Below are 23,174 nucleotides of genomic sequence, written 5' to 3' on the forward strand. Positions count from 1 at the left end.
ATGGGAGAGTGATCTGTGTCAGATCTGCTCTCCTTGAAAAGACTTGCATCATGGAAAATGATTTGTTCAATATGCATCAAGTACCTCCAAAACCCCATTCTGTCAAGCATTTGTTCTTGATTGGAAATCTCCTACACTGAGTGTACCATCCAAATCCATCTGCAGATCAATGTGGCATGCAGACTCCAGCAGATCAGAAAGTACCTATTTATAACTCTTGTAACCCTAATAAATATACTGATATGGACATCAAGGACGTCAAGGATTAGGATCTGAGGGAGATACATCAGTGCATTCTTTATGACATTTGTATGCATCCTTTGTGAAGGATAGGTTTACACTTGGATTGGGATCAATAATCAAACTTTGCATTCTGAGAATTCAGAAAAATACCAGCATAAAGAAACAATTCAATATGATACATTGCATGAAAAAATTTATTTATTCTTTAAAAATGTTATAGAAGGTACTTTTTGTGGGTGATAATCATCCTTATTTGGTATGCAATTAGAAAAGATTTTTAGGGAAAGACTCTTATTATGTTATGCATCCAATACTTAGGCCTTCCAAAGACTTTTCAGAATTAATCCCATGGTGTGTTGTATGCTTTCCTTTTCTTTACTTAAGTATAGAGATGGCTTTCATCTTTTTGTGATTTGAACTGAAACTTTCTATAAACAAAGTGGAATATCTCGCTTTGCCCTCCAACCCTCCGAAATAACGAGACAAGACAAGTAAGCTTGGGTTTAAAACTGGGCAACTTTATTGATAGTTACCTATTTAACTTTAATTTGGAACTAGGGCCAAAAATCCTTAGCCATCTAAGAATTTGGTAAGGCATAAGCCGATATTAGTGGTCATACCCGACCATCCATTAAGACTGAATTTAGGGCGAAACACCAGGTCCCCAGTCTATCTAAACCTGGATGACCTAAAGGGGAATGTGTTGGAGAGTTTTGCCTCCGAAACAAATGAGGTCAAAGTCTCCCATTCCAAGGCCATAATCGTTCACCCTCGCCGGGGCTGTACAAACCCTAAGCGAGGATTCACGCCTCTGGCCAACACCAAAACAGAGGTGCCTTGTGGTGCACACCAAAATAAGAGATTCCCCTAAGCATTCCGCCACAGTTCAGGAGCAAATGTCTATTTAGCTCCTGACCCCCACCAAATTCGAAAGAATTTCCCTAATTCCTTATTGCAGGTCAGCTAAGAAAATTTGGTTGCCCAGTTCGGACAGATGGATCCCATCAGCCCGATACAAATTCACATCATTGAACTTAATGGTGTCATGAGGGATACAATAACCTATGCCATTCTTTAAAACTTTTCGAAGGGCCTGATTGGCCTAGGAATGATTGCTGACCATGCTAAGCCAGTTCGAGGCCAAACCTCTCAAAGCTTGTGCATGTCATTCAAAAATTGTACAAACATGGCCATGACAAGCGTGCTAGAGGGAACACACTCCTTTACCTTGTGCATGCCAATCGAACCTGTACAAATAAGGCCATGACAAGCGTGTTAGAGGGAACACACTCCTTTAGCTTGTGCCTGCCAATCGAATCTGTAAAAACATAGCCATAACAAGCGTGTAAGAGGGAAAAACATTCCTTTACCTTGTGCATGCCAATCGAACCTGTACAAATAATTCATAAACTTGTATAAAACAGGCCCCTGCCCATTGGCAGACCCAAATCATTAACAGCACAAAAAGGCCTCTTCCTCCCCTCCTCTCCACGAATGCCATGGAAGCGAGGCTGCGAAGTTGGCCGTAGGGACCCCTGTGCGCCTGTCGCTCAGCTCAGTGTACGTAGCTGTGCCCACAAATCAGGACGCGACGTCTATTTGCCAACAGAACAGGTTCTGCAAAGACAAATCAGTGTAACTAACATAGCACATAACTTACGTATGCCCGATAGGCTCCAGTCTTCTATCAAGGCTTAACTTTACCCACTGAAAAATTCATTGCAACAGAGTGTAAGCGGCTCCGCTTTTAAAGAAATACGTACAAAATTTTTGGATCGTAATCCCCAAAATTCTTACCCCTTGAACGCCAAGGCCAAAGTTGGCCTATTATCAGTGAAGGAACAGCTCTAAAATTAAGATGCTTCACAAAATTAATCCTCCTTCAAAGCTGCTTACTAAATCAATAACCCGAAGGGCTTTAAAAAAGGGGTTGTGAAAACTGCCGCCTGTACCAACAAATATTTGAATTGGGATTCCCCAATCTGCAGCCAAATTTGTTTTAAAAACCTTTAAAGAATTCGGGGGTCAACTTCTCTGGAATTCGCAGCCAGGGCTAACCTCATGCCCCTGACTATGAACTGTTCCCAATTTTCCAAAGATGGACCGGCATGCTCTGGGGGTGCAAATCTGCGCTGGGGGCCAGCTGCCTGAAGCGATCCATCTGCATACGGGACAGAGCATCAGCGAGAGAATTATCTGTCCCTGCAATATGAAAAACTCTAAACAATATATTGTACTTTAGACAGTGGAGTGTAAAAATTCTCAGAGCCTCCATCAGTCTGACTGACTTAGATGTTAACGAATTGATAACCTGCACCGTGGCCTGGTTATCACACCAAAAATGGACGGTGGAATTTGTCATTTAATCTGCCCACAGCGTGACAGCTACTAAAATTGGAAAAAACTCCAAAAATGTTAAATCAGATGTTATACCCCTGGTGTGCCACTCCCTGGGCCAAAGCTCAGCACACCAATGCCCATTAAAAAATACACCAAAGCCGATGGCTCCAGAAGCATCAGACGCTATCTGAAGGGCGTCTTTCAACAAAAGGTCCTGCCTCCAAAACAAAATTCCATAGAATTGACCTAAAAATTGTAACCATATGTCCAAATCAGCCTTAATCCCGCGAGTAATCCGCACATGATAATGCGGAAGTCTAACTCTAGAAATAGCATTGCAGAGTCTGCGCAAAAAGGCACGCCCAGGAGCTATTACTCTGTATGCAAAATTTAAATGCCCAATAATTTCCTGGAACTCACGTAATGTGGCCTTGTTACGGGTAACGAATGCTTGAATCCTGTCTATTAAATTTACTACCTTCTCCCTGAGTAGTCTAGAAGCTTGCTGAACTGTATCAAGCTCGATCCCCAAAAAGGTCAATTTAGTAACCGGCCCTCTGTTTTTTCAGGAGCTAAGGGAACCCCTAACTGATCAGCCAATTCCTGAAAAGAATGCAAAAGAAATTCGCATTCTCCAGATCCTGACTTCCCCAAAAATAAAAAATCATCCAAGTAATGCACAACCCCCGATAGACCCGATTTTGATTTAAGGGCCCATTCCAAAAAGGTGCTAAAAGATTCAAAAGCAGCACAAGAAACTGAACAGCCCATGGGAAGAGCCCTATCCATATAGTACAACCCTTTGAACTGAAAACCCAACAGTTCAAAGTCCATCGGGTGCACAGGGAGAAGTTGGAAAGCAGACTTGATGTTACACTTTGCTAACTCGGCTGCAGGCCCCCTCGCCCTGACCTTCTTAACTGCCGAATCAAAAGAAGTATAATGGACCGTACAAAAAATCATCAGGGATTGCGTCATTCACTGACCTTCCCCGGGGATAGGAAAGATGGTGAATGAGTCGAAACTCCCCAGGTGCCTTCTTTGGAACAATCCCCAGAGGGGAAACCCTTAACCTTGAAGTAGGGGGTGAAGTAAATGGGCCAAGAACCCTACCCTCGGTGACTTCTTTATTGATTTTTTCCAGGACAATGTCCTCCATACCAATAATAGACTTCAGGTTCAGTGCTCGGAAAGGGGCTCTATGTCCCATTGCAGGAATCCTAAAACCCTCAAAAAACCCAGTGCGCAGATAACTAGCTGCGCCTAAATTGGGATAACGAGATAACCACAAGTCCAACTGAACTAGATTAATTGGGCTGGGCTCCTTTGGAAAACCCACCTGAGCCGAAACCCCTCTTTGGATCGTGGTTACCCTTTCCCCCACCCTTGCCGGGTTTTCCTTTACTGCAATTTTGGCAGAATGCTGCCCAGAGCCAATGGCACAAACTTGCTGTAATTTGCATCCCTTCTGAGAGCACACTACCTGAGAAGAATATTCTCAGCACAGCAAGCGTTGTTGAGGTTCCTGATGCTGTGAATATTGAGGCTGGTGAAAGAAATGCCCAGCTCTGTAATTTTGAATCGTGTGCCCACTGTCAGCCTTCTCGCCCATAATAGGATGTGCTGGAGTTGAAACTTCCAACCAAAGTTGATAATCAACCAGATCCCAACGCAAAGTTGGAGAGTGAGCCGCACGAAGTCTAAAGCGCTTGTCATACAAGAGCCAAGCACTCCCTATAAAATTCACATAGGCCGAATTAATAATGTTCATGTGCTGAAACAGCGAATGGGCTCTGGAAGGGTAAGCCTTCACTAGAACCCCCCGTAGATTAACAAACAAGAGAACCAGTTGCCCCCATTCTGGTCCACTTTGCGTTTTTTTCATAATTTCTTTTCTCTCATCATCTAAATTATCTTTTCCTTTTTTATCAAGTTCCCTGAAATACAGGGTAAAAATATCAATATATTCATTTTTAAAATTTTTATCAATTGTCTTTTGGGCCAAATGGGAGCCTAAAGCTGTAGCCTAAGGCTATCTGGGGCAGGCAAAGGCCAATCAGCCGTACCCCAGAAACACAATGAGTTCTCAATAATAGCTGTTGCATCCAAAGAGGATACAACCAAACTTGGCGCTTCAACCACCGGAGCCACAATAGCTAATTGGGTGCCACTTGTTGACGGAAAAGGCTCATCAGGAGCTTGGGTTGCGATCAGATCTTGAGAATCCGCAGCTCCCCAGGGGAAAGTGTGTGCGTCCCCTTTACCTAAAATAGTCGCAGCGCTTCCTGACTCAACAGCTGCCTCTGAAGAAGGTGGAACAGCTCCTGCGGCCACCGGCGTTGATGCAACCAGGCTCTCATCATTGACAGGCACCAGGGCTCGCTTCTCCCCTTCTAAGGCAGAAATACAGGAAAATACGGACGTTATTAGCACAGTGTTACTGCCCCCACCAATCTGCGCTCCCGAAGCAGCAAACGCTGCTTTCTCTCTTTCCAGCGACTCGATGCGAGCGACCAGCGCTTTCAACAATTGGGCTGAGTCTTCTTCCTCGACTGCCGGAGCACTTGAGGAAGGAGGGCGTTTTGCAGGAACTTTCTTCACAGGGCCCTTGCCCTTTGGCCCCCCCGATGTTCTTCTTCGGTGGCATACTGTAAAATAAGACAACCAGTAAGACCAGCGAATGCATCAATATTGAGGAAGAAAATATTTCCGAAAATAGGGGGGGGGGGGGTGGCAGGAGATTAGGATGAGCCAAACTCCACACCATTTCTAAGCCAAAGAACCGGAGGTGCCCAAAAACATCCTGAGTCAGGTAACCAACCAAGCATCCATTTGATTTCAAATATATAATAGCATAAACCAATATGCATATATATATATATATATATATATATATATATATATATATACATGATGATATAATAATCAATTCATTAACTTAATACTACAAAATTTATGAAACACCAATTCAACAATTTATTATCTCAAATAACATTATAAATTACCCCATGAAAACTATATAAATATTTTAAATTAAATGCCCATATATCAATTCATCAATCAATCAGACTGCCTTAATTGCATATTAATTAATCTAGCTGTATATGCTATCAATGAATTTATACCTGAGCCACATAATCCATTATCCACTAATGCATTCGGCTATTTAACACTAATCAATCATTACCATCAATTGTTATGGTCATCAAGCAAACACGATGTGAGCATGCCCAAATTAAAAATGGCCACCGCCATTAAAAAACCCATTAAAAACTTCCACAAAATGGCTGCCATGATGTTCCCTAAAATGGCCACCGTTCCCTTAACAAAGATGGCTGCCATACTAAAAATGGCCGCCTTCAAGCCTATTTACCATGCCAACTACTAAGATGGCCGCCCGTTCATTCCTGACATAATTCCCTTAATAAAGATGGCTGCCGAAACCATTTGACCATTTGGCCACCATGCCCTCAACAAAGATGGCCGACGGACCAAAATGGCCACCTCTAAGCCTATTGACATTCCCACAACTAACATGGCCGCCCAACCATCTAGTACCTCATTCCCTCAATAAAAATGGCCGCCATACCCCTTTAACTTGCAAATGCCCTGAAGTAAAATGGCCGACTTGCCCTTAAGCAAAATGGCATCCAATATGGCCGCCCCAGAAAAAACCGCAGCAAAACTGACAGAAAAAAGAGTGCGAAATTCAAAAAGCCCGCCAAACTTAACCGTCTTACAAATCTGCCCAGCAACAGGTCAAAATCGCACCCCACATCGCTCCCAAATCTGCCTAGCAACACCTCTTCCAAGTGTTAGCCCTTAAATAACGACCTTAAAAAACGCGTCCCGTCCAATATAAAAATGAACCATAACCCAGCTAAATACATACAGGCTCAATACCACTAATCAAAACTACTATTACACTATAAAGAAAATAAATCCACTTCAAAAAGCATGCAAATCACACTATCATGCCTTTTCCCCCAACCAGGCCAAAGCTAGCTACTTTTCCCCACCGCAAAAGGGGGCTGCAAGGCCACCTGAATGAAGCAAGGGAGGAGCGGAGCAGAGGCGCGCAGACCCCGTGCACACCCACCACCGCTCCAAAACCCTCAGGCAAAAGGGGGAAGAAGGCAACTTTAAACTAAACAAAATCTGCTTTGTCGAGGGAGAAGCCCGGAGGCAGCCCGGGTGAGCCCAGGCTCCCTTGCCTCAGCCTCTCCATATTCCCATACAGACCTCAATGCTGCAATACAAACAGATGAGACAGAATTCTCCCTCGACGCCTATCTCCCAGGCCTCCACACCAGAGAACCAGAGCTCCCACTTTTGGATCCTCTCACGTCGAAGCTCCAAAAGTGAGTGATCTAAGAGGCGGGCAGCTTCCTATAAGCCCCGCCCCCATCTAGAAGTCTCTCCTTCGTTGGGAGGGGGCAAATCCACTTCCCTCCCCCAGCTGCGCAGTGGGGGGAAGTTTCGTTCCATTAAACCAGGAGTTGTTCAACTTTTTAAGCAGAGGATTGGTTCACGCTCCCTCAGACTGTTGTGGGGCTGGGCTATAATTTGGGGGGGGAAAAGGAATTAATTCCTATGCACAGTACACATGTCCTATTTGCAGTGCAAAGAAATGAAAGTACAATACAATAGTTAAAATGAAGAATAATTTTAACCAATATAAACTTACCACTATTTCAATGGGAAGTGGGCCTGCTTTTGACTGATGAGATAAAGTCAAGTTAAATAAAATGGTTGTTGTTATGTGCCTTCAAGACGTTTTAAGACTTAGGGCGACCATAAGTCTGAATTTAGGGTGGGGGCTGGACAGATGATCTTGAAGGGCCCACAGCCTTAGTTTAGGGACCATGCATTAAACAATAACGAAAGATAAACAGCTTGGGATCTTTCCTTCCTTCATTCATTCTTTTTGTATTTGTAAGCATTATTTCCCCAGAAACAGGACTGAGATGGCTTACAGTGCTATTAACAAGTATGAATAAAAATATAAAACTGCTGAGCTGTGAGGCAAGATAGGAAAAATTATAAATATAATGGGCGAACCGTAACTTCATGAACACTTAGTCAAGAACTGGACCTGACTGTGCCCATTATCTATTGATTTTTTTAAACATTATTACATCATACTGTTATGCTGCTATAGTGATAGATTACTGCTGAATTTGTCTGACCCCTATTGCATGGCATCACTGCTTTCTAGGCATTGTTGCATTGTGGGGTTGTTGAAATTTATGAGGTTTTCCCCATACTGGAAATAATCTATTAATGTCCCTTTTCCTGCAACAATTCAGAAACCAATTCAGATGCTAATATCTCACAGCACTTTGCAAAAACCATATATCAGGAATATCTTATATGAAAGATCATGCATTAGGAATATTATACAACATTATATTAGGAAATACCTACATGAAAAATGCATGTGAGTTATATATAACATTTGCAAATAGATTTTAAAAATGAGATGTGAGGAATTTATGATAAGAAAAAAATGGAATTTGAATGATGTCTATCCCATTTGTTTTATAGACTGGACTAGACATGGCATACATGCAGTTTGTAAGGCACTATTTCAATCCACTTCTCACTATAATATATCAGAACAAATGCAAACTTTACATTTTAGTTTTTATTGAGATCTGTATGTATGCTCTCACACACACGCGCACACACACACGCAGCATTAATTGCCGATAAGTTACCAGTAGGTTAAGGTAAAGGTTTTCCCTTGACATTATGTCTAGTTGTGTCCAACTCTGGGGGTTGGTGCTCATCTCAATTTCTAAGCCGAAGAGCTGGTGTTATCCGTAGATACCTCCAAGGTCATGTGGAGGACCGTTACCTTCCTGCCAGAGCAGTACCTATTGATCTACTCACGTTTGCATGTTTTCATACTGCTAGATTGGCAGAAGCTGAGGCTAACAGCAGGAGCTCACCCAGCTCCCCGAATTCGAACCGCCAACCTTTCGGTCAGCAAATTCAGCAGCTCAGCAGTTTAACCCGCTGTGCCACTGGATCTGCAGTACTACACTACAATGTTTGCATTTACTTGTTAATAGTTTCCTGATGGTGTGAAAGAAGTGGAACAGTATTGTAGATATAAGCAAGCTCTTTAAAGCATAACAAATATTTGTGTGGATGATGAAAGCTTTAGTGATGTATTAGTGCCCACTTCTCAATTGATTAAATTCCATCACACCAACCAGATATTATGGATGGGATCTTGTTTTATCTGGCATGCACCAGTAATCTGAAATCCCTTTGGTAATGCTATGCCACAAAATCCTTGTTCTGCTTTCATTCATTACTCTACATTTAGCTGGATCATCAGTGCCCTCTAATCTCATAAAAGTACGTAGCAGTCAGGGATCTGGAATGAGTCACTGTAGGTCCGAGAAGACATTTCCAGTAAATACAGTTTTCATTTTATGCTTAAAAACAGATGGTGAGATGAGTCAAAAACATGTGGTAAATTTCTGATTAATTTTAAATATTTGATTTCACCAAGTACCAACTATAATTGTTCTAGGTTCATGAACAACAGGGTTGAAAGCATCTAATAAAGAAAGGTCAGCATTCCAAGAGATACAACAGGAGAGCATAATTCAGCTTCAACCTTCATAGCTTCATAAACTATTTCAATTCATGACCCCCTTCCACTTGAGATTTTTTTTTGTGATCCCCATTATATAGGAATATATAAGTATATAAATACCATTTGGATGTCTCCAGTAAAACTGAGACAGGTCTCGGTTTAAAGGCCTGTCTGGAAGGGCCCGGAGACTCTGAAACTTAAATATATTATATATTATACAGGCAGTTCCTGAGTTACAAACATCCAACTTACAAATGACTAATAGTTACAAACTGGAGTGAGACAACAAGAAGTGAGAGAAATCTACCCCCACAAAGGGAAATTCACTCCTGAAATAGTTCTCATGGAAAAAAGGAGTCTCCACTGAAGCCAAAATTTTCAAAATCCAATTATCACAAGAACAGAAAGTGAACAGAGTCACAGATAGCAAAACAAACAACATAGGGCCGTTAATCCTTCCCTACTCAAAGTGTGTGTGTGTCATGTATATATATTTTGCTGGAGTTACACTTTTAAAAAGTAGCTGTTTCGACTTATATACTAATCTTAAGGACAAGCTTACAGACCCTATCTTGTTTATAACTTGGGAACTGAATGTATATATATTGTAAAAAAACAAAACAAAAAACTCTTGTGTTTAACTTTGGTTTGGAAGTGAAATTGAATTACCGTGCCACAAAAGGATGCATGTCTAAAAAGTGTGTCACCGACATGAAATGTTTGAAAAGGTGTTCACTAGATATGTAACTAGCTACTGTAGCTTGGTTGCTGTTCAAAGCCAAGCTTAGGAAATGTTCTTTGGTTGGGTTACAATTCTCAGGTATCATAAAAGGCTAGATTTAAACTAGACCTTGGGAAAGTGTGTGTTTCCTTCACAGTTGGAAAAATGGAATACCCCGTCAAAGAAACATTTTTCTTATTTGTGTTAGAAATAATGTTTCATATTTGATTGTATGTTTTGAACAGCAGTGATGGATGTTTCAAGAATAACAATGATATCATCATTAATGATTTTATTTACACTTCAGGTTTTCCACAATGCTGATAAAATACGAAGTTCAGAAATGGTTTATAAAGCAATATACTGTATTAACCAATCTCACAGATGGTTATAGGCCAAAAAATTTCAGATATGATAAATTGAAAATTTCAGACACCATAATTTGAACATTGACACTATATATATATAAATGTATCCAATGTGGATTTCATGAAACAAAAATAGTGTAACATTACTCATAGAAATTAATGTTATGCATGGAATAATATATGTAAACTCTCTTCCAAACCATTTGCAACATGATCCTTGGCAATTTTTAAATACACCCTCAATTCAAAATTCCTTCTATTATCAATGAAAAAGAAGGTCAAAACACTGTCTAAGGTCCCTTCTACACAGGCCTAAAATGCAAGTGAAGCCGGTATTTTAAATGCCAGTTTCACTTGCTGTAGAGGCCAGATGGCATCCCCAACCCCTGCCTTTTTTGGCTGCAATGTTACTAGATTATCTGCCCCTACTGATTTGTAATAGTCAGGAGTGGGCATGGAAATTATCCCCCTCCCCTCCCTGCCCCATTTAGCTTTTAAAAAGAAAATAAATAACTTTGGAGAAGGGAGGGGGAACTCCTCCTCCAAAGTTCTTTAGTTTCATTTTCCAGCCCAAGGAAGGTAATCTAAGCCTCACAGCTCCTATGGAGACTTTTTTTGTTATTAAAAATTAAATTGGCGGGGGGGGGGGGGTTGCCATTGTCATCCCTCTGTTCCTTTGTTGCCATTGTCATCCCTCCCCACTACCATCCCTCTGTTCTGAGACTGGGGAGGAGGGATGGTAGTGGGGACTGCTGGTTTGGCTCCCGAATGGAGATCCCAGGAGACAATCCCTATTGCTCCATACCTGCAAAAGTCTAGATGTATCAATAAGATCTGGACCTTTCCTTGGTACCCTCTACTCTAAAATCTCATTCATTATTTTTAACAATGATTTTAAATAAAATATTGGTTGTGGGGAAAGGTAAATTCTCTCACTTCACTTGTAGCTCCCATGAAGCTTACATGCATCTATTGTCTTTGTACATGACTTTGTAGATGGAAATACAGTAGAGTCTCACTTATCCAACGTTCTGGATTATCCAATGCATTTTTGTAGTCAATGTTTTCAATACATCGTGATATTTTGGTGCTAAATTCGTAAATACAGTAATTACTACATAGCATTACTGCGTATTGAACTACTTTTTCTGTCAAATTTGTTGTTAACATGATGTTTTGGTGCTTAATTTGTAAAATCATAATCTAAGTTTATGTGTAATAGGCTTTTCCTTAATCCCTCCTTATTATCCAACATATTTGCTTATCCAACATTCTGCCAGCCCGTTTATGTTGGATAAGTGAGATTCTACTGTAATGAAAATTCATCCCAGATATTCCTTCATCTCTGGAATACACAAAACAATTTACAGTTTAAGAATGAGTCCACTTCTTCTGTTCTGTAGTTAAGTAATGCATACAAGTACTAAGCTGAATAAGCCCTGGTTAGTATTTGAAAAAGTGATCTCCTTTGCAAAGAATAGGCTATATTTCAGAGAAAGGAAATGATAAATGACCTCTGAATATTCCTGGCCTGAGAATATCCTTTGAAATTCATCAGTGAACAGATAATTTTGAGGCACACACACATGAAAACCCAGGTAAAGGTGTAAATGACTGCAACCTTAATAAAGCTGTAGTTTGAAGGGAATATATCCTTTAAACCGGGGTAAGCAACTGCAGCATTGGCTTCCTAGGGACCCTTGCAGGGTCACATCATCCACAGGATTGCCCAAGGATGCCTTGTGGCCAATGGTTCACACTTTCCATATCCTGCCTAAAAACAGAAATCAAGATGTGACTTCTGTAAAAGATAATACGGTACCGTTCCATTATCCGAGTGGAGTCCACTAGAGGGTGGTAGATAGCCCATTTTATGGAGGTGGGTAGTGGGTTGAAGGAGAAAAACCATTTTCCTCTGTTTTCCTGTTATTCCCCCCATCCATGTCCCCATCATGAAAACAACTCTCCTTTATGATATGGGAAGGGGTGAGGAGGAATAATTCGCCAAAAAAGGGAAATTGTTTTCCTACTTCAACTCCCCCCCACCCCCACACACACACACACCCCAAATGAAGCATCCTTCTCTCTTTAGCAGCCCTTAGTGGCCTCCACCCAGATAATGGAACAGTACCGATAATAAAAATATTGAACCATTTTAAACTATGAAACCTGTTTAAAAATTCCTGTAGATACAGGTTGCCATGGTATCACCAAGTTGTATTTTTTGAATAAGCAATGGAGACAGAAGATATTTTAGAAATCAAAATTCCAGAGTTCAACACCATGAAAAGTGAAATCCTATTCAAAAAGGACAAGAACAACCTAAAAAAAACCTGTGGCTACAGTTATCTACCAGGGCATCTATTCTTAGGTTACTGTCTTCAGTAATGTGTCAGTTTTTTTGTGAAAGAATAATAGAGTTGGAAGGGACCATAAGGACATCCCATCCAACCCTTAAGTTGACACTATCTAAACTAAAGGGACAGTTGCAAAGCAAAGAAAACTATAAATACAGTGTAGTACTTCAGTTCATTACAAACAATACAAAGAAGGTCTTAAAAGCAGGGAAATCCTTTTTGTGAAACCCATCTTCAGTTGTATCTTCCCATAGAAAGTCATAAAACTTAGATTCTTTCCATGTTCAAGAATGCAAATCAAGAGTCTGGGAAAGCCTTTATGATAGAATCATAGGCAGGAGGTGGAGTCTGTGTCGAGTGGCAAACACGGAGGCTGTTATTGGACCAATGGAAGTCAGGATGAGAGAGGGTGTTGGTGCTGCTCCCAGTGAGCGTTGTGGTAGTACTGGTAGGCACCAAAGTAATCAGTTGGCTTTCTGTTTCGACAGGAAGTGGAGAGCACTGCAGGAAGGGGTGAAATGTGGAGGCCCGGAAACTTGATTTCCTAGGGAAGGAATTGGATTGTTCTAAGGAAGCTTGTCTTTGAAAGGTAAGGCTGGCTAAACTGAGGTTGCTCCGGCGTTCACAGCTGCTATTACGGTAAAATCCTGGCCTGGTAGCAGCGTTTCCATGGGATGCTCTGAAATGTCTGTTAGAAGATGATGTGCTCCACTGGGAAATGTGTGCACTTGCTCTGCGGCTGGATAGGCAAGTCAACAAGGCCCAGATTATGGCCCCAATTATGAGTCCAATGACCATAGAAACTGAAAATGCTATTATGATTTGATCTACAATAAAAAAAACACATATACATGTCATTTAAAACACATTGTGATAACGGTAGCAAAATTTCTCAACAAGATGTCACTCATCTGTTTGCACAGAGGTAGGTGAGTTGGTGTGTGTCAAAAATAGTCTTCCCCCACTCTTAAAATGAGCACATTTCTACTTCAAGATTTTTCCTTGTGTTTATAACAATATTGCCCTCTGCTGGAAATCTACCTCAGCAGATAAATCCAGCATCAGAATTTTAAAGCAAGACAAGGGTTTGAATCTTTGCTTGTCCACGGTCACAGTGACCCCAGGCAAGTTATAGTCTCTCAATCTCTGAAGGAGGCAAATATAAATTCTCTTCAAATTGATCTTGCCAATATAACCCTATGATGGGGTTGCCACACAGTCACAAGCAGTGGGTGGATCTGCCATCAGCTCCCAATTACAGGATCTGAGTGTGACTACCTGAGGGTGATACCGTGAGTTACCCTAGTGATGCCACTGCTCCAGACTGCTGAATACAAGAAATACTGTTTTCCACCTCACTAGTTGGTGGACTTCAGGTTTCAAGTAGACATTAAAAACAAATCCAACTATCCTTGTAAATTATATATATAAATGTTATGTGTGTTTTACTATGGAGTAACAAAACCACTGAACCAAATCGCACCAAATTTGGCCACAAAAGACATAGTAATCCAAAATATGTCTTTCAAACAAAACAAAAAAATTCTAGAAAACTAAAGTCCAAATTAGAGGACCAGGAAAAGCTGTTTTTTTCCCTAGCTGCCAGTTAGAAGGGTAGGCCCCACCCACTTTGTCTCCTAGCAACCCACTCAGCCAGAATGGCGCCCAGGACCTCTTCACTCAGGACTCTTCCACACTGCATATAAAATACAGATTATCTGATTTGAACTGGATTATATGGCAGTGTAGACTCAAGGCCCTACCACACACCTATATAACCCAGAATGCCAAGGCAGGATAATCCACAGTATCTGCTTTGAACTGGATTATCTTCAGTCCACACTGCCATATAATCCACCTCAGTGTGGTTTTTATACAGCTGTGTAGAAGGGGCCTCATACAATCCAGTTCTAAGCAGATAATATAAGCTTATAAGTATAATATCTAAAATTACTGTGGTATAATAATACAGAACAATATAATCTCTAAAATCAGAACAGTAAATAAAGAGCAACACTCTGAAAACAGGGAAATTCCAGAAAGGAAACAACCAGAGCCAGCTAGCACCTCCCAACAAAGGATTACCCCAGGCAAGAAGCTTTGAAGCTGCAAGACCATTAAATGCTAATCAAGGTGACTAATTGCAGCAGTCATACTTGCTGCACTGATACTATTCATTGCTATTCAACCTAGCCAACCAAGATTTCCCCGAGATAGAAAACCCTCAAGTTTTGAAGCCACGAGGCTACTCCATCCCATTCAACCTGCCCAAGGAAGGATGCCGTTATATAGAAAGTGGCCAGGCTTTGAAGCAGCGCGGCTATTCAGTGCAATTCAAATTGGCCAAAAACCCATTCCCCTAGAACTCAAGTACCCAGCCTTGCAAGCAGCAAGCCTATTCCATTGTATTCCAGCTCACCAAACATGGATTCGCATAAGAAGAAAATGGCCAGGCTTTGAGGCTGCAAGGCTATTCACTGCTATTCCACCTGGTCAACAAATGATTCCCATAAGCCACAGCAACACATGGCCGGGCACAGCTAGTGTGTGTGTGTGTGTGTGTGTATGTATGTGTGTGTGTATATATATATATATGTATGTGTGTGTGTGTGTGTGTGTATATATATATATATATAGAGAGAGAGAGAGAGAGAGAGACCGAGAGAGAGAGAGAGAGAGAGAGAGAGAGAGAGAGAGAGAGAGAGAGATCATCAAGGACTGAATACTTCTTCCCAAAAATAGAGCACTTTTTAAAAGATTTTGATTTATGAACATTCATAGTGAGAATTACATTACATGTAAGTTCAAGTTTCCTGTCGTGGTAAGGCAGTTACTAATTGAGGCAGTTTTTGCAAAGTCTGGCAAGCAGGATGCCTGGTGTGAGCCAAGTTACTCCAGGTGTTCCTTAGTAACAAGGAAATTCAACAGCCATAACAATCAGCAAAATATCCTGCAAGAACATTTGCCAAAGACATCAGAAATGTGATCACCAAACTATATGCAGAGCACTCTGTCTTAGGGATGGTTTATGGCCCATAAAGATGAAACATGGAGGAAATGTTGCTGAGAAGAAGAGTCAGCCATTTTTGACATCATAAAATAAACTCTCACTTCCTTTTCCTGCCATCTGTGAATAAATATTTCCATCATATTTATAATAAGCTGATTGCTGCACAAACAGAAATGACTGTTGGCAAAGTTACATTATATTGGCATAAAGTAAGAATGAAACAGGATGCTGGTATTTAATATTATTCCACCCACTTGATATTGGCAGACTTTTCATTACTTTCACAACCATCAAAAGCAAAACTGTAATGCTCTAAGACACAGCCCTAAACATAGCCATTTGGGAGGACATTTTCTTGAATATTAAGAGCATGCTTCCATGAAAACATTGATACAATGGAAATTGTTCCAGAAGTTTCCATCTAATATGGGACTGTCAACTTGAACTCTTTCAAGATTTTATCCTCATCAAACATTCCAAGAGTTGCACTGATTGATAAAAGATTTTAAAAAGGTATTTTAATAAAATGCTAAATAGTATAATGGTTGGGATGTGTTCCATTCTAAATGTAAATCACCATTCCTCGTGGTTTCAAAAAAAAAAGGCAATCCTCTGTTTTTGTCAGAAAATGAGGAATTGCAAAAAAAAAATCTAGATGGTAGATATGGAATAGATAGGCATTTTCCCCACTGCTAATATATTCATTTTCCCCACATCTAATGTATGTAGCATTGGAAATCACAATATAATAAATCAGATTACACTATGCAACAATGTTTGAAAAAAAACTGTTCCTGGTTTTAAAGTGTTATTTCCTGTTTAATTGTTTGGTACTTACTTTGAAAGTAGTTGTTATACTCCAGAAACTTTGTTTTGTGTCTGTCACAAACTATGTTGAATTAGTTGAGACTCTATGAGATATTCATTGAAAAACTATAGCAAAATGTGCCGTAGGATGTCCCGCAAAAACAAGATTTTTACAGTTTAATAAACTTTTCCATTGTTTTATGATAGAACAAATTAGAAAATGACATAACCCAGGAACAGAAATCATGATACATAGTTTATTTGTCCATCATGCACACTACTTATCTATTGTGACTGAAAGGTACCCTCCAATATCTATCTTAAGTAAAGCATATCATCCTGAACATACCTGATCTTGCTTAAGTCAATATCAGAAGGATATGTACGTGGTATGGTTTACTTAGTATCATGTTATAGTTCAAGAGCATTCTAGCATTTAATAAGATTATATATATTTCAAGGAAGGGATACACATTTGTTTCATTTTTTCAAAAATACTACTTTCCATGAATGTGATTATTTCTATATTTTCTTTTTAGCTAGGCTATGCACTGACCCCAATCCACATTAAGGACCTATTCACACGGGCTTACTTTTGGTGGCAGTGACAGGTTTTTTCAAGTTTTGCCACAGAGTCCAATGGTGATTCCATGGCAATTCCGGTGGTGGGTGTGACAAGGTCCTATGTGAGTCTATACTGACCATGTAATACAGTTTTAAACTGCATTCTATGGAGGTGTACATCCAGCCTTGGGTGCAGAATGAAGTGCAGTCTGAGACCTCATCTACACTGCATTATAGTCAGTGTAGACTCATATAATGCAGTGTAAACTGACCATATAATGCAATTTCAAACTGCATTAACTAACTGTGTAGGAGAGCCAGAGGTTGGATCTACACTGCTATATAAAGCAAGTTGGAACTACATTATATGCCAGTGTAGATTCAGCCTGAGCCTCAAGAACTGGAGAAAACATCATACTGAAGTCTGGAATGCCAGAGAAGAGTAAGCAGTTCACAAACCAGAAAACTTAATATAACTATAATGTAGGAATACTGTCCACGTTTCATTAAATAATCTGGGATACTTATAGCTTTAGGGCAATTATCTCATGATAAAACTGAGTTGGTGGGGATTTCCCCATCTCCGCTAATGGCCTCTATTAACTGTACTACAGTGTGAAACCAGAGTTCTTCAGTTCACATTACAGCACTGAAGTAGCTGAAATAGCCAGATTATTAAGCTCCTACCACCATGTGAGAGTTCCTGGGTTTTCCCCATAGAACTGAACTTTTAAATTATAAATAAATGGAGGACATTCATGAATTTGATGGAGTTTTACAGTTCCAGGTTGTAGAAAAACAGTTATGATGATAGCATGCAGCTCACAAATAGAAAAAGTGTGCTCCATCATAGAAAATCAAAACTGGTAACTAAGAAATATTTCATTCATTTTAGTTCCCAGTTATTTAGTTCCCAGTTTGCTTTTTCTCTAATACCAGTAAGCAAAATTTCTATACAACATTCTTTTCATTGCAGATAGTTTTGTTAATAATTTGCCCAATCAAAAATATGTTTACATTCTAATTAATATTCTGATTGTGAACCTACATTGCAGATTTCACAGGGAAGGTGAGGGAACAAAGTATTTAATGTGTAATTTTGCAAATGTGCTCACTAAAATATTGCAAAATTGTATTATAAGAGTCAATAACATTCAATCAATTGGAAAGGCAGCATGGAATACATAACTATATCAAACAGAAAGAATTCAACAAGAATATGGTATAAAACATTCTTGTTCACATTTTTGTTTTTTAGAAAGATCATATTAATACTTACTCCAGAAGTTAGGTGGCCATTGGTCATGAGAACTAGTACCGTTGGTATCCATGGTATTCAAAATTGTCAAGGTGATAAAGATGTTGTCTCCACAGTACAGCACCAGGTCTAACGTTAAAAATTTGACTTGGAGAAAAATGCTCCTGCATATTCTCTCATATTATTCTGTTCTCATGAAAGGAAATCAGTGTATCACGTTTCCTGCTTTTATACTCAAATTAGCAACTGCTTCCCTTATCTTAGATTCCCACATGGTTCCTGAGATGGGAGAACAATTTCCTTCTCGTCATTTCCTTGGCTAGACAGTGAATTAAACAAGAACAATACTTTATCCGTTTTGTGTTCTGCTGCTTATTGGATCCAACTCAACAACAGTTTTCCAGAATGTTTCTGTGGCTGGAGGACCCCATCCTGCATTGCTGTATATAAAAAAGTTCATATGAAAGCTACTTCCTTCAATGTAAGTTGCTTTTTCCATATGTCAACTGTTTTAACAAGATATTAGCGTATATATTGCCAGCTGTCTGTGATACTGCATAAATCTGGTTGACAACAGAGGGAACCCTACACAACAGCTTTTACTTTTATTTCCAATAGCCCTTTCCTAAAGGAAAGGAAACAACAGTAAGGAGTTTCTATAATACACAGTAGAGGAGCTGTGGTTTTTCTTTTATGAACCTAGGATATTCTAATTGGAGATATTAATGACTTATGGAAGAGCTTCATTAAATAATATTATCTTCCTTTCTCTTACTGAAAAATACATTAGGGGCAGTACCACACAATAGAAAAGTCTGCACTGACCTGGGTTTAAAAAACCCAGTTCGGAGCAGATTTTAGTCCGTACACCAGCCTCAAAAGCCTGCGCTTTCCGTGAGAGGTGTTTAGATGTCCTTCAGGACCTGTGTCGTGATACAGGTCTCCCGGGGTGGAAAGAATGGGGACCTGCACTGCTCCTCCTATTGTTTCTCTTAGTGCATTGGTTAACAGTAAACTGTCCAATACCTTGATCTGTCAAATGCCTGCCAATCCTGTTTATCAGTTGTAACAAATAAACAAGTTGTGGCCCTTGGTTATACCAACATCGTGTGTGAGACTGTTTCTTCTGGCTGGTGTGGGTGGGTGGCTGTCATCTTTGCCCACATAATTCTCACATTTTTAAATTCTTTGTATTGCAACTTCTGAAACTAAATGCATTTGAATCAGAGGTTTTCGCAGTGCATAAAAACACTTTTAATAGGAGCAAATTAAGTATGATTGTCTCCAATGATTCTTGAACATAATAAACACACAATGTTGTTACTGTCATACCATCCAAAAGTGAACTGAATGGTGATGCAATGTTCTGTTCTCTGTTGAATATCTGCAACGTGTTAGCTCATCAGTTGGGAGCTAATCTTCATAGATGCAGTGAGAGTTATGATAAAAGCACCTATGTAGCAACAACTGTGCATAAGGGCAAATTCAGGTCTGTCTGAATTGCATTGTTTTAAAAAGTCTGTCTGAATTACATTACATTGTATTATAGTACGGCCACTGTATCCATGAGGTAAACTTACCAAGGAAGCAGGAAAATGCGGATAACAGCAAACACTATTGAAATGAATAACTTCTGCCAGAAGTTAGCATAGCCTCACACTGGAGAACTTACAAAATTTCTAGAAAATTCCTAGATCCTCCAACATGACTTTGTGGTAACCACCAGTAGAAGTATACCATAGAATCACCTGGATGACCAAGATCATCCACAACTTTGGTCCTCCAGATGTTTAGGACCCCAGCTCCCAGAAGCCCTGGTCAGCTTGTCCAATGGTTGGGAATTCTGGAAGCTGAAGTTCAAAACACCTAGAGGGTACAGGTTGGACACCACTGGCATACATAATTCCTAGAGAAGACATATTTTGTACAAATGTACAAATGTCTTCAAACTTATGTCATTACATCCTACTAAACTGCTTCATAGCTACTCAATCAATCCTCTTTCTTATTCCTTATGTCCACATTCAAATTCTGAATGTCAAGCTAGGCCAAGGCACAGGTTTTAATACAATAATAGTGGTTGAGGATAACGGGAATTATAAACAAATGCATGTGGGGGACACTTGAATGTGAAAATCTGTTTTAGTCTTTTGCAATATTTTGGCAAAGTTCCTCCTAGTTGTATTCAAGCACAAGGCCCAAGTGCATTAAATGTCAAATGGCTGATGAAAGCCATTTCCTTTCATTGTGTTTTTCAACCCTCCTGGTCTATGTGATTTATTTTATTTCAGAAACAATAGCTCCCATCATGGGGTAACTTCTAGTTTGAAAAAAAAGGTCCTTTTACAGAAAAAAAGTACATTTACACTGTATATATCATGCAATTTACATATACAGATGCTTTTTATGTGTTTCTATAGCAGTTGTATGATGGTGACTGTAGTCACAGCTATCCATCAGAAGTTACAAGGTTAGTTAAGGGAAACATTCATTCGAGTTACGGTTCATATGCTCAGGCAAAGACTGTGTGTAAATATGTGTCTTTAAATTCCTTGTTATGTAGTGCTGCAGTAATTAAACAATTACATTTTAGACTGTATTTTTCTGACTACAGAATACAAAAGCATTCCAAATTAGTCAAACTGTTGTTTCTAATGAAAATTGTGGCAATATTTCAGAGCAATTGGACCCATTGGGGAGAATTAGAGCCAAAGTATTTTAATATCATCAGATCCCAGCTGAACTTGGAAGCTGAGTATAGACAGCCCTGATTTGTACTTGGATGGGATATCACCAAATAGTATTGGGTATTGTTGGCTATATTTTAAAGGCAAGAAATGGCAAAACCACTTCTTGGTATTACTTGCACAAGAAAACCCTATGAAATTCATGGTGTCACTATAAATTGGCCAGTAATTTGAAAGCACACATATACCCACAGAAGAAACTGTGGTCCTTATATCAAATGCCCCACATTTACTCAAGTATAATGCACCATCGAATGTTATGCACACCGCAGTTTTGAAGGTGTGTATTACAAAGAAAAAGATTTTCTGTTGAATGTAATGTGAGGCAGTGGTGGCTGTAAAAAGGTGAGTGGGAAGCTATGCTCCTCCATCAGGCCTTCCTACCAGTCTTTTTGTGGCCACTATCAGTTTCCCACCAACCTTTTCATGACCATTGCTGCCTCTCCCTTCTCTATCCCCAGTTGGGATCTCTTGCTGAACAACTCAGATGGGTTTAGATGTACAATTCTATCATGCCATCAAATCTAAAGTTCACGTCAATTTTAACAATGTACTTTAGTAAAAAAAAAAAAAAAGGTGAGCATAAGACTTGGGTAAATATGATATTATTCATCTGTTAAAATATATGAGATTACCAGAAAAATATATATTACAGAAAGAGAAGAAGTGTGAGAAGGAACCTTTATGCTGCCATCTGATATTGGCTTACCTCTATGGAACAGAAACAATGGATATCAATCTGATATCAGATATGGCAATATACATAGAAGAGTTGGAGACCACTTCAGTCTACCAGGATACACTGATCTGACCTTAAGGTGGACATCCTAGAAGTTGTCTCTAATGGCAGGTTTACAAACTTATCAAGAAGTGTAATTTATTTGGGCCTGAATGGAGACAATATCAATCAGGGCCGGCCCCACCATAGAGGCCACGTGACGCCGCCGCCTCGGGCGCAGGTCCCGGGGGGCGCCTCGTTCTTTCTCCGCCCGGGGAGGAGAGGAGGGATCCCCTCCTCCCCTCCCCGGGCGGCGAAGCCTCGTTCTTTCTCCGCCCGGGGAGGAGAGGAGGGATCCTCCCCTCCCCGGGCGGCGAAGCCTCGTTCTTTCTCCGCCCGGGGAGGAGAGGAGGGATCCCCTCCTCCCCTCCCCGGGCGGCAAAGCCTCCCTCTTTCCAACCCTGGCCGCACCTCCCACGCTGCGTGGGAGGCGGGGCCAGGGCGAATAGCATGGGAGGCGGGGCCAACCCTGGCCCCGCCTCCCACCCAGCGTGCCCTGGCCCCGCCTCCCACGCAGCGTGGGAGGCGGGGCCAGGGCACGCTGGGTGGGAGGCGGGGCCAGGGCGCAGGAGGCGGGGCCGGCGGGGGGCGCTTTTCAGCACCCCCGCTTAATATTTAAATTTATCTCCGACCGGCCCTGATCTCAATAGTGACATGGATATATCTGTGTGCTGCTGTCAGTTTGATTTTGGAGGAATACAGTAGAAACCAGCATGAAACTGGTGCTATTTTTGGCCTAGACAGCTATATATCCCAACTATTTCAGCATGAAAGTAAATAAAGTTTGAAGGAGTTTTCTTGCATTATTGAGGTCTCCAGAGGCCGACGTCACTTCACACAGTAATGTTACAACTGGAATCTTACATGCGTGTTCATTTGACCTGAGAAGCTGGTTCCATTTTGGTGGCTATGATAGTTTTCCCCGAAGGCAGCAATGATCCAGCCAAAGAACAATGTGAGATTAATCTTTTCCTTTCTGGGCAGCAACTATCCCTGGAAAAAGGAGGAATGCCTTAAAAGTGTTTCTATATCTGGCAGCCAGCCAGTATCTAATGGGTTGGTTGTAACTAGTTCATTTTCACAGTAGCAAGTGTATCACTAAGACACGTTACAATTGTATCATAGCAAGGGACTATTTCATCTTGTTTTATGGCATAACTGTATCTTTTAGTTAATTTTATAGCCGTGTAGCCTCACTCAATGGTGGTGCAGAATCATGACATTTGGCAAGTCAAGTGCTGCAATGGGTTTTTTTTTGCTAGTGTACCCCGATTTAGCAAGTAACTGAAAAGTAATTGCTGTAGTTTTAATGAAGAAATGAAAGAACAATTTTTTGTTTTAATTGTAACTCTTTTATATATATATATA

At 40.4% G+C, this 23,174-nt stretch overlaps 1 protein-coding gene across 1 annotated transcript; it reads right to left on the bottom strand.

Moving 5' to 3' along the window:
• Positions 1-740: 740 nt before the first annotated feature.
• On the bottom strand, positions 741-18,492 carry myct1 (MYC target 1). The gene is made up of 2 exons (XM_008123772.3): positions 18,303-18,492; positions 741-13,469 (listed from the first exon to the last, which is right to left on the bottom strand). The coding sequence occupies exons 1-2, from the start codon at positions 18,352-18,354 to the stop codon at positions 12,940-12,942; spliced, it is 582 nt and encodes a 193-aa protein (XP_008121979.1). The 5' UTR covers positions 18,355-18,492; the 3' UTR covers positions 741-12,939.
• Between the last annotated feature and the right edge of the window lie 4,682 nt (positions 18,493-23,174).

Source organism: Anolis carolinensis, chromosome 1, assembly GCF_035594765.1.
Source record: "Anolis carolinensis isolate JA03-04 chromosome 1, rAnoCar3.1.pri, whole genome shotgun sequence".
Classification (NCBI taxonomy): Eukaryota; Metazoa; Chordata; class Lepidosauria; order Squamata; family Dactyloidae; genus Anolis; species Anolis carolinensis.